The sequence below is a fragment of the Dermochelys coriacea genome, chromosome 2 (assembly GCF_009764565.3).
Source record: "Dermochelys coriacea isolate rDerCor1 chromosome 2, rDerCor1.pri.v4, whole genome shotgun sequence".
NCBI classification, from domain to species: Eukaryota; Metazoa; Chordata; order Testudines; family Dermochelyidae; genus Dermochelys; species Dermochelys coriacea.
The window spans coordinates 41411612-41424640 of record NC_050069.1 but is presented as its reverse complement, the minus strand read 5'-3'; the positions used below and the strand labels follow the sequence as shown (position 1 = coordinate 41424640).

General features: G+C 45.1%; 1 protein-coding gene across 2 annotated transcripts in view; it reads right to left on the bottom strand.

The window, feature by feature from the left end:
* The window catches only part of NIPAL2 (NIPA like domain containing 2), a 69766-nt gene extending 57441 nt beyond the window's left edge, over positions 1 to 12325 (bottom strand). The window contains exon 1 of one of the 2 annotated variants that reach the window (XM_038391058.2): positions 11858 to 12325. In XM_038391058.2, the coding sequence (XP_038246986.1) occupies positions 11858 to 11974 (117 nt within the window). In that variant the 5' untranslated portion in view covers positions 11975 to 12325. Of the gene's footprint in view, positions 1 to 10542; positions 10900 to 11857 lie in introns of those variants that run through there. The other variant, XM_038391060.2, reaches the window with a different exon arrangement.
* Between the last annotated feature and the right edge of the window lie 704 nt (positions 12326 to 13029).

Sequence of the window (13029 nt, the reverse complement as noted above, 5' to 3'; positions counted from 1 at the left end):
CTCCCTCCATGCTCTTGTTTCACTATGTGCTGTATCCATTGATTGCAGCACTTTGCAAAAAAAATCTTCCTTACTCCTCCTGGTTCGTTGCCTTATCTGATGGAGGCGCTCCACCAGTGTGGAGGAGTGGGTCCTCAAGGGCACATTTGCAGAAGGCAAAGAAACAATGAACAGAGACAATATTGTGAGTGCTCTCACAGCCGTGAATCACAACAGTTACACACACCTCTTTCTCACTGCTCCTTGGCTAGTACACAGCTTGGCGTGAGTACCAAATATGGTGAGTTCACCGGGGGGGGGGGGAAGGGTGGGAAGGAAGGGGACAAGGGGGCAAGAAGGAACAAAGATTGGTTTGCGAAGGGGGTTACTACAAGTGGATAGGGAGACTTTTGAATATTGGTACCCTTTTCCACAGGTGAGGGTAATCGAACCCGTTATCTCACTCCTAAGAGGGGAACCCAGGATGCAAGGGTGCATCTCTTGCATGCATGTGGCTTCAGACTGGCTCTGTGTGCCGTTCTGGTCCCTGCAGAAATAATTGCTGTGTGGCGCGGCAAAGTTTCCTACAGTGGGGGAAGAAATAAGGCTGCTCTGCCAAGGAATCAGCAGAGGATTGCAGAATACCCACAGGAAAGTTTCCTAGAGATCTCTATGGAGGATTTCCGGGACATCCCGTGTACATTAACAAACTTTTCCACCATACCCCCACTGCATAGATGGACTGGCTTTGATGTTAATTTCTGTCCCTTATCCCTCCTCTACCATATAACAAAGTACATGAGAGTTCAACTGCCTCTCACTGTGCAGTATCAAAGCAAAATAAGAACTTACCAGAGCTCCCCTCTCCTGCATCATATATGCCAGAGCTGGAGTGATGGGACTGGCTAGACCTCTCTGGCGTGAAAAAGAAGTCCTGACTTGCTGCACCACCGGACGACCCTGTTGTGTGCTCCATATCGTCCTCCACCTCCACTTCCTCATCCACCATTTTGTCCTCAGGATTGAGTCTGCTGGCCACTGGCCCCAGTGCCCCCGAAGTATCCATGGGGCTCTTGGCAGTGGAGGTGGGGTCACCGCCCAGGATGGCGTGCAGGTCCTTATCGAAGCGGCATGTCTTCAGTGCTGCACCAGAGTGACAGTTGACCTCCCTTGCCTTCTGGTACACTTGCTTCAGCTCCTTGATCTTAACACGGCACTGCTGCGTGCCCCTTTTGTGCCTCTTCTCATCCATGACACTAGCAATCAGCCCATAGGTATCAAAGTTCCTATGGCTGGAGAGAAGCTGTAACTGCAGAGCCTCCTCTCTCCATAGACTCAACAGATCCAACTGCTTCAGGGTACTCCATGTGGGAGAGCATCTGCTGTGGAAAGCTGGCATGGTAAGCTGGGAAGATCTGTGTGAACTGTGCATGCCGAGCAAACAGGAAGAGGAATTTCGTAAATTCACAGGCCTTTAAATGGGGGAGGGGTGCATACCTGTGTACCTTCAGGGCAGCGGAGTTCAAACTGCTAACCAGAGCAGTAAGGATGGGCATTGTGGGACAGCTCCTGGAGGCCAATTAGGGAGACATAACTATACTGATGATGCATCACTCTAACTATGTCGCAAAAACTCTATACCGCTTATTGAGGTGGTTGTATTACGTCAGCGTAGCAGGGGAGTTACATCGGAGGGAGGAGCATTTCAGTGTGTTCACCTCCACTGCTTTGTGACGCAAGCTGACTTTTATCGACAAAACTGTGTCGGTTACACAAGGCCTTAGAGAGCGCAGTCTGTTTAGCTTGTCAAAAAGAAGACTGAGAGGTGATTTGATTACAGTTTACAAGGACCTTCACAGGGAGAAAATACCAGGTAGTAAAGGGCTCTTTAATTTAGCAGAGAAAGGCATAACAAGAACCAGTGGCTGGAAGTTGAAGTCAGACAAATACAATTTAGAAATAAGGCACACATTTTTAACAGTGACAGTGATTAGAGAAGTGGTGGATTCTCCGTCTCTTGGTATCTTCAAATCAAGACTGGGTGCCTTTCTGGAAGTGATGCTTCACCAAACAAGTGATGCTTTAGTCAAGCAGTGAGTGAAACTGAAAGCCCTGTGAGAGGATCTAATAGTCCCTTCTGGCCTTAAACTCTATGAGTGGCTTCAAAGATTTTATACAAGTAATAATTAGAGCTGGTCAACATCTTTTTGAATGAAAGTTTTTAACATTAGATCCTTTTCACTGTAAGATATCCTTTATTGAAATGGGAAGGGAATTCATGTGTGTGTGTGTGTGTGTCAGGCCGGCTCTACAGTTTTGGCCGCCCCAAGCAGTGAAAAAAACTGCCGCCGCAGACGGCAAAAGGAAGAAGCTGCCGTCAATTTGCCGTCACGGTGAGCAGCACAGAGAAGCTGCTGCCAAATTGCCACCACGGACGGAGGAACTGCCGCCCCTTTCGAACTGCCACCCCAAGCACCTGCTTGGAACGCTGGGGCCTGGAGCCGGCCCTGGTGTGTGTGTGTGGCGGGGTGGGAGGAGATTTTAATTTTCTTCAAAAATATTTTTTTTCAAACCCCCCACCCCCTGCAAAAAAAATAAAGTTTCTGGTTTTCCCATTTCTCTCCTCCTTCCTTTTTTCCCCACCTTTGGAAAAAGGGGAAGAAAAGGAAAAAAGGAAGTGGAAAAGAATGAAAACAAACAATAAATAAAAATGAACACGGCTGTGAAAAAAATTCCTATAAGTGCAGAATTGTTCCTTTTTAAATCTGTGGTGCTAATATTTTTAATATGTTTTTAAAATGGTCACAAAACTACCATTTTTCAGCCAACTCCATGATAGCCTCATTATGTGTTTTTTTTCCCCAATACACAAGGAGCAGTCACATGTTTCAAATCCCAATGATTTGTTTTAGAGCAAGGGAAAAGCAAGAACAAACAAAAATAAAATCTCCAAGAGAGAACACAATGTGTGCCTTCTCTGTAACATGCTGCATCATTTCTGCCTTACAAGATGCCAACTGCCCCTGCAGACAACTGCTTGAAGAAATTTTACAAGTTCAATACAGAAAACAATCATATCACATACACCACAGTATGCAAATTAAGAAAGAAAGATTGACTGCTTCCATATAGCAGTTTTAGAAAAATATTGTTAGGATAAGCATAAAAGGAAATAAGACTTGAGAGCAAGATCTTCATCCCTGCTCCTGCCCCTTTATGCGGTATGAAAGGGCTGAGGTAGCACAAAAGGGTCCTAAAAAGCCCATATGCAGTTGTGGAGGATTCCCTTGGTGCAGGCAACGTGGACTCCTGGTAACCTCTGGTGTAGAGGGTGTACTGGCAGCATGGCTAGGAATGGGATGTCCTGGGCAGAAAAGCAGCATGCTGTGCTGCAGATATTTTGGGTAGGCCTGTGGTCTAGGTGGCGAGCCCATGAAATTGTCTAAATTATGCTGGTGGCCTCTGCAGTCCCCAGAGCAGCCTAGGAAGGAGGGCACCAAGGTGGCTTATAGCCATGTTAGCCCCCCATTCCTCAGGGCTGTGAGTTCTGTGCTCACACAGAATCTCACCCATAATCAGAGGTGAAAGTAAGCCGGTATGCCGTGCCAGACCGGATTGGCTTCCCTGGTGGTGATTTAAAGGGCTGGGGCTCCAGCCGCTGTGGGGAGCCCCGCCCTTTAAATCACTGCCGGAGCCTCGGGGTAGTGGCGGCAGGACTCCCGTGGTGATTTAAATGGCCCAGAGCTCTGCAGCGGCCAGAGCTCCTGGCCCTTTAATTCGCCCCTGAATCCCGGGGCTCCCAGCCACCTCTGCAGCTGGTAGCTCCGGGGTGATTTAAAGGCCCTGGGACTCCCAGCCACAGCCAGAGCCCTGGGGCCTTTAAATCTTGATTTAAAGGACCCACCTCTTCCGGTTGAGGCCACGCCTCTTCCCGTTGAAGCCATGCCCCCACTCAGGACTCCGGTGTACCGGTAAGTCCTTTAAGTTACTTTCACCCCTGCACATAATATTATATATGTTAGGATATAGATATTCAGGCCTGTCTGCAAAGGCCTATACTATAAGAATTTAGGTGTATTCTTATCACTTAGCTAGTTATAGAGGTATAAAAGAAAGAATCAAAATCACAGTCTGCCTGTTTACGGCTTTCTCTTACAGTGACAGTCTGAGGCCCTGTTCTTAGGCTAAGATCTTTGGCTAAGCCACAGAGGCAGCCATAAGCTGGGAAGCGATCGGTCACATCCTCACATTCCAAACTAGTAACACTGAAAAAAGGTGCTATTGGGCTGTTAGGAATACAATCCTGTCCTGATAATGCCTATCACCTTCAGAGAAAGGGAAGCACCTAGAAGATGTAAAAGGAGGTTTAGTTTGATAGTTTTCTGTTCGGTAAGAACGCACTTATCAATAGACACAGCTGGGAAACCCTAATGTCTTTATAGATGTAGTTGTGAAATCTTCACTTCTGTATTGTTTTGTCATTATAGTTCCCACTTAGCTATTGTTTATTTGCATGGTCTCTGTCTGGTTCTGTGATTGTTTCTGTCTGCTGTATAATTAATTTTTCTGGGTGTAAACTAATTAAGGTGGTGGGATATAATTGGTTAAATAATCATGTTACAATATGTTAGGATTGGTTAGTTAAATTTCAGGAAAATGATTGGTTAAGGTATAGCTAAGCAGAACTCAAGTTTTACTATATAGTCTGCAGTCAATCAGGAAGTAAGGGTGGGGGGAATGGGAACAGGGAATGGGGGTGGGGAAATTGGAATCATGTTTTGCTAAGGGGGGAAATGGGAACAGGGACACAGGCAAGGCTCTGGGGTGTCAGAGCTGGGAAGGGGGACACTAAGAAAGGAAATTGGAATCATGCTTGCTGGAAGTTCATCTCAATAAACTCGAATTGTTTGCACCTTTGGACTTCAGGTATTGTTGCTCTCTGTTCATGCGAGAAGGACCAGGGAAGTAAGCAGGTGAAGGAATAAACCCCTAACAATATACAACTCTCGTAAATGTTTAATGCAGCAATTCCATGATAATGAAAACCTCTTCATCTGGACCCTTGTTGATTGCAGTGAGGCTCTGCCTGGGTATGCAAGGTCCAAGTCTTTGGCAGAGCCTGAAAGATCATCTAGGAGCCTGTCTGGCTCCCAGTCCTGCATTTATAAACAGCAGGCCACGCTTCCTCACTGGGCGATTTTAATTATATGGCAGATAAACAGCACAGTCCCCTTTCATTCAGAAAGGTGGTCACAATACAAGAAAAGAAATGAGTGATATACGTCAGCTCTTGTAGCAACTGCGCGAGTGAAGATTGCAAAACTGTTCCATTATAAACCAGGTTTTACAACCCTAATTTTAACAAAGTCATCTTTTGCAGTCAGATTCCCCAGGAATGATCCCAAAAGGGGAATTTGTTTTGCTTTTTTAAAGTCTGAGCATATTTTTGCATTTGGAGTGCTGGAAAATATGAAACTTAAGGAAATTCTGTCCATTCCCCCGAAGCAGAGAACTAAAAATGTTAAGCATAAAGTTTCACCGTTCAGACACGTAAGGAACTGTGAATGAGGAGGACGTACTTTGCAAAGCATGGTTTGAGATGTTTATTCATTTTAGTAGACATTTTCCCCGTGGGAGAAAGGGGAGCATTCCCATTTTCCTGATAACTCACATCAGCCTCAATCCGGCCATGTCTCCTGGGGGAAAACCCTTGGACTTCAATGAGGCTGTATGCAGGTGCACGTGTGTATCTCATGGAGCACACCAGTCCCCATTCTGCAATCAGAACAGTGAGACTATTCCCTGCATTCCATGGAATAAACCACAGACATTTGCACACTGGAATAAACATCTGGGGAGCATCTAGAGGAGCCTTTACAAACGTTAACTGCCTCAAGTTAACTGGCGATCAATTAACTCAGTGTAGACAAGCCTAGAAAGACTGGGAACTTGTCTACACTGCCACTTTACAGCTCTGCAACTTTCTCGCTCAGGGCACTGTTCACTCTAAGCTGTGCGCATGCACACAGATCCAAAACCCCGCGCACATGGCGAAACACTGTGTGCACAAAAATTTTCACAGAAGCACAACAATTTGCACAGAATAATTTTTTTGCACACACGGCCTGTCAAAAATTAGAGGGAACATTGCTCAGGGGTGTGAAAAAACACACCCCTGACCACTGCAAGTTTCAGTGTGCTCCCAGTGCTGGTAGCTTCTCCCCTCCCCTCATGGTGGTGAGCTCTTTCCCAGCACTGGTGCTGCGTTATACGGCAGCGCTTTAACATTGCTAGTGTTAGACATACTCTGGGACAGTGTTTCCCAAATGGTGTCTCCGGAAGGTTCTAGATGGGTAGCAATCCCAGGGCAAATGCACCTCCCAGTGGGAAGGTTGGAGAGCAAGCCTGATGTGCACTCACCCTGCAGCGGTGGCTCCTGTCTTGTGGGGCTGGGCCCAGGTCCCCACTCCAGGCCTTGCTATCTGGTGTAGAGGGTTGCAGCTGGCTGCCCCTCCATTATGACAGACAGAAAGGTGACTGGGCCAAATCTGACTGGTGCTGTGCATTGGTACCCACAAATGTATGCACATTACACAGGGTGCATAGCATTTGCAGGAGCAGATTAAGGCATAGAAAACCTAGGCACATACCTAGGGCCAAATTCACTGGGGGGACCCAACCTGAGCTCCAACAGGTCTGGTTCATGAACTGGTGCAGAAGCCAGCTCAACAGCAGCAGTGAAGAGGAGCAGCCCTGTGTGCCCCATTGTCCACTCATATTGGGCCCCACAGCCCCTTCACCATTCCACAAGACCAAACCTGAGCAGTGCTGTGACCCTCGTGCACCAGGCTGCAATGCCACTCACTCAATTTTGGCTCTGCTGCCCCCCATCATGATGCAGGGCCATGAGGCCAACCTGAGCAGGCAGCGCTGTTCCTCCTTGCTGCTGCCATTGGGCCAGCTCCCGCATCAAGGCTCCCTCCTGGGGGCCTGTTTGGCCTTGCCCCGATTCCAGCACCCCATGTCCCCTCTGCTCTGCTTGCGGGACTTGTTCAGTGACCGCCTTAAGATCTCCTACAAGTATGGGAACTATGGTGAGTGCCCTCAGAAGAAGGCTGGCTGGGAGAGGGGCAGTGGAGAGCCTGGGAGGTGAACAGAAGGGAGTTTGGCCTAGCCGCATTGTGCCCAGTGTAAGATAAGAGTATGTGTAGACACCATGAGAATGGTTCAGTTATGTGTACCACGTGAAAAATTTCTGGGGCATGCCCAGGCTGCAATACCCAGAGTGGGAAGCCGGGCCCAGCAGTGTGGGATAGAAGTCAGGGTGGACATGGGGTGTGCTCGCTCTCCAGTCTCCCCCGGCCACACACACACATATACCAGGAAGGGATTAGGGTTGCAGTCTCAGGGTGACAGGTTTCAGAGTGGTGGCCGTGTTAGTCTGTATCAGCAAAAAAAAAAAAGAAACAGATTGACAGAGCCAGAAGAATACCAAGAAGTCACCTACTCCAGGACAGGCCCAACAAAGAAAGTAACATAACACCACTAGCCGTCACCTTCAGCCCCCAACTAAAACCTCTCCAGCACATCATCAAGGATCTACAACCTATCCTGAAGGATGATCCCTCACTCTCACAGATCTTGAGAGACAGGCCAGTCCTCGCTTACAGACAGCCCCCCAATCTGAAGCAAATACTCACCAGCAACCACACACCACACAACAAAAAAACTAACCCAGGAACCTATCCTTGCAACAAAGCCTGTTGACAACTCTGGACACAAATCAGACATCAAGAATTATAACATTCAAAAACCAGTCGGAGAACACTTCAACCTTCCTGGTCACTCAATTTCAGACCTAAAAGTCTCAATTCTCCAACAAAAAAAAAGCTTCAAAAACAGACTCCAACGAGAAACTGCAGAATTTGAATTAATTTACAAACTAGACACCATTAAATTAGTCTTGAATAAAGACTGGGAGTGGATGGGTCATTACACAAAGTAAAAACTATTTCCCCATGCTAATTTGTCCCCTACTGTTACTCACACCTTCTTATCAACTGTTTGAAATGGGCCATCCTGATTATCACTGCAAAAGTTTTTTTTCTCCTGCTAATAATAGCCCACCTTAATTGATTAGTCTCGTTAGAGTTGGTATGGCAACACCCATTTTTTCATGTTCTCTGTGTATATATATCTTCCTACTGTATCTTCCACTGCATGCATCCAATGAAGTGGGTTTTAGCCCACGAAAGCTTATGCTCAAATAAATTTGTTAGTCTCTAAGGTGCCACAAGTACTCCTCGGGTTTTTTTTAGTCTAAGGTAGAAGGTGATACTGAGTGTGGTCAATGCCCCATGGTGGAGCGAGAAGGAAGTAGCAACAGAAGACGAAGATGTTGGCCTATGATTTTGCACCCAACCCCATGAATTTGGAAACTGTGTGGGTCACAAAAAAAGAGACAAATGCAGTTGGTGGGTTGCCCTACTAAAAAGTTTGGGAATGACTGCAATAAGTCTACGAGTTCCCAAAAGGTGACATTAGTTTGTCAAGCAATGTTACAGGTACTAAATGCATATTTAATCCTCTATGAATCCATTATTAAACATATCAGTATACCACAATGTGTAATACAGGGCAGGCACAGGGAAAATGTCAGAATATATGATTCTGTCTTGATGGACTTTTCTACACTAACAATAAACTGCTTCAGTTATTATCATTCACTTCTTGATAAAAAACAAAAGGCTCCTATACTTTTGTTATACGTGGTCAAAGATCACCTGCCTTCAAGACCCTCCACATGCAGTTCTGAAAAAGGACATCAGTCCCCCAACAAAATTGGGACAATCCATTTTCCAAAAAAGGAAACAGAAAATAGTTTCAATACTTCCAAAGATGCAAACTGAAAAGGGAAAAAGATGAACACTTTGGGAACTGAAGTCTGGGAAATATAATCAAAAGACCTCAAAATGCTTTACATACCATGGTTTAAGCCTCACAACACACATTTCTTGATAAGCATTGTTTCTTATTAACTGTGCTCCTGCCCAAAGGACCCCATGAGGATCAGGGCCCCACTGTGCTAGGTGCAGTACAAACACACAGAAAGACCCAGTCCCTGCAGCAAAAAGAATACAATCCAAGTCCTCCTCCTGCAAGGAGGAGCACACAAAGCTCCATAGACTTCAGTGAGCTCCATGTGCACGGGGATGCACTTCCATACTTCTCATTGTACAACTGTGGCCTAAATAGACAAGTGAAAGGTATGGGAAAGGGCTAAGATACACAAGCAGAGGGATCAGGCCAATGATGGACATACATCATGTTAGTCTTGTTTTTTTAATGTTTATATATATATATATATATATATATATATATATATATATAATTATGTGTGTGTGTATATATACACATATCACACTGTCCTCACTAACCTAGATCTAGCTACTGTTATTTCCTTTGTAGTCCCAGTTTTACAAGTAAACTGAGGAACAGAAAAATAAGTATTTTCCCAAAGACCATGTTCTGGTATCCAAATTAAAGTGATAGAATGTTCCACAAAACAGGTCAAAACTCCGAGATACTTTCATACTTTATCTAACCAATAACAACAAAAGTTATACTTAAATAACTACCCCTAAAAAAACTAAAGCAGGGCTGGGCATTAGAGAGAATAAAAGAGAGTAACCTCCTATTATAAAAAAACGAGGTGTCCTTGGGACACCTTAGAGACTAACAAATTTATTTGGGCATAAGCTTTCGTGGGCTAGAACCCACTTCATCAGATGTATGAAATAAAAGATACAGGAGCAGGTATAAATACATGAAAGGATGTGGGTTGCTTTACCAAGTGTTAGATCAGTCTAATGAGATAAATCAATTAACAGCAGGATACAAAGGGAGGAGAAATTACTTTTGAAGTGGCAAGAGAGTGGCCCATTACAGACCGTTGACAAGAAGGTGTGAGTAACAGTAGGGAGAAATTAGTATTGGGGAAATTAAGTTTAGATTTTGTAATGTCCCAACCACTCCCAGTCTTCATTCAGGCCTAATCTGATGGTATCTAGTTTGCAAATTAATTCCAGTTCTGCAGTTTCACGTTGGAGTCTCAAAAAAAAAAGGAGTACTTGTGGCACCTTAGAGACTAACAAATTTATTTGAGCATAAGCTTTCGTGAGCTACAGCTCACTTCATCGGATGCATTCCATCCGATGAAGTGAGCTGTAGCTCACGAAAGCTTATGCTCAAATAAATTTGTTAGTCTCTAAGGTGCCACAAGTACTCCTTTTCTTTTTGCGAATACAGACTAACACAGCTACTACTCTGAAATGTTGGAGTCTGTTTTTGAAGTTTTTTTTTTGAAGAATTGTCACTTTGAGGTCTGTTATTGAGTGACCAGAGAGAACCTCCTAATAGAAGCACTTGTTGACTCCTTGTGTCACATCAGCAGTTCCTCTGCACTACCTTCCCTGAGTAGCTCATCAAGTTCAGTTGGGCTCCTGGGCTCTAGCTTCTAAACTCACTTGAACTCCCTCCTATCTTGCAAGTCATTTTATTTACCTTGCTTGTGTTGGACCAGAAGTCAGACAGTGATCCATTGCCAGCCCTCTGTTCCCTGGAGGTGTAGTTTCCCGATAGCTGGTCTATGGCATTCAGGATGTCCATCTCTTTGCCATCATCATGCATCACTTAAGTTCTGGCTCTCACTTGCCCAGTTCCTGGGTAAGCACTGCAGTCGTGCCACAAGTAATGCCAGGCACAACCCAGAGCTGGAGGGGACAAGTTAGTCAGAGGGGAGAATTGTGGAGACTTCACAGTCTCTCATGGTTTGGGAATAGGAGACTATCTGTCTGGCACATGCCTCTATCTTAACTGCTGCCAGAATATCTGCCCAGTAGGTGAATGCAGAATCAGAGCAGGGGAGGGAGTTACTGGGACCCTCAAGAGGAGTATGATCTATTGTTGGGACATTTTGTGTGTGTGTGTGTGGGGGGGGGTAGTAGCTGTTTACAAGTCAAATGTAAAAAAGACCGTCTCCTTTAATGATTAAGAACTTTGCATTACAAAAAGAGAGCTCAATTCTCATCCAAACAGGATAGTGTTTATTAACTTCCATTCCTTCACAGTTTGTTAATCCATAAAAAGGGAGGAGGCCAAGGTATGTAATCAGCTTTTTTTATTATTAGCAGATGTACAAACAAGTTGTCAGCTCTAAAATGCAGGGCTGGTCTCCATTTTGTGACCTATACAGCACCAAGCACTTGTTGGCACTTAAAAAAAAATAGCTACACCCTAAACTGTCATAGGAGAACATTTGTCTCTCCTCATGAGGGTTGGTAAATGCCTATTTCTTGCATCTTTCAGTGTCCTATGCTTTGGGGATAGAGGAGTGTCCAGAGCTAACCGAGCAGAGGCTGAATGCTGATTAATTAACTAATGAAAAGCAGGTGTAAACGGCTTAAGGGTGGCTCTTTAAAGCAAAAGGAAAAGGAGGACTTGTGGCACCTTACGGACTAACACATTTATTTGAGCATAAGCTTTCGTGAGCTACAGCTCACTTCATCGGATGCATTCAGTGGAAAATGAATGCATCCGATGAAGTGAGCAGTAGCTCACGAAAGCTTATGCTCAAATAAATGTGTTAGTCTCGAAGGTGCCACAAGTCCTCCTTCTGTTTTTGCGAATACAGACTAACACGGCTGCTACTCTGAAACCGGTCTTTAAAGCAAGTAACATGAAGCAGCAACACGAAACTTCCTGTGAAACTGTCCTAACTCCTGTAACAAACTCCACTGCGCTACCCTTCCCCCTCTACCGGGTTCTGCTTTGCACTCCCACTCCTAAGCCCTCCTGGGTCAGACACTCCCCGGCTTACCTTGTTTGTGTTGTACCAAAAGTTGAAGTGGGACCCATTTCTGGCCCCTTGCTCCGCAGAGGTGGAGTTCCAGGGCAGCTGGTCTAATGCGGTCAGGCTGGGCATTTCTCCAGCCATCAGTTGTGCCCCCAGGGGGACTCCGCCGCAGGCAGTGCCATGAACAGGAGGGGACGTGTTGCTCTCAGGAGAGGAGCGTGAAAACTTTACAGTCACTTCCTGGTTTGGGAGTGGGAAATGCTGCTTGGATGACACACTCCTCTGCACCTACTGCTGCCCGGACGTTGCACAGGTGTATGAAGAGTCGGGGGAGGGAGAAGAGCTGCTGCTGGGGAACTTGGAGGTGTACTGGGGGCTATGGCTTGTTTTGTTGCCTATACAAATTTGTAGGGGGAGCATAACAACAAAGCCAAATGCAGGAATTTTTCAGCTAGCTTTGCTGCTCCTAGCACAGCACTCAGACCTTCCCTCCCCTGCAACTTCCCAGTGCCCTACCCCTGTTCTGTATCACCTACCTGAAAGCTTAACTCTTTCACAACCTGCTGAGCACTGACTAACTCTAATAACTTAGGCTGGTTATCATTTTTAGCACTGAGTCATTTGCACTCAGACTTATTGCTGTGAGCATATTCATTATGTGTAACTATTTTCCAAATAATTTATGTGAACAGATTTCAGCAGATGGGACTGTTTTCAAGATGTCACATCACCTATTTGCTATTTGTGATGTTTTATTAGTCAGCTATACAACATGGTATTTCTGCTCAGTGACTAGCCAAGTGAAACTTTTTGAATGGGAAAGTAAGTAATATTCAAGAGCAAATACACTTGATGGTGCATGTAAACCCTTGTTTATATGTTCACCCAACTTTTTTCTCTTAAAGACTACTCAATTTCAGTAGGATGGTTTTGTACATAAATGAATGAGAGTAAATTAGAGTGTGTGTATGAAGTGTGCACAAAATGTAAATAATTCATGTTTTGTAAGGGGAAACTACTCCATTGGGTTTTAAAGATGAAGTCTGAAATTCCTTTGGACAAATTTTTATCACTGTAGCGGGAAAAGGGAATAGAAGTGAAGTTAAAGGGTTGAGAGAGCATTAAAGGTGGTCAAGATATTTGGGGGATCATGAAGAAAGAAGGGTTGGGGGGCTGACAATCAAAGGAGGATAGAC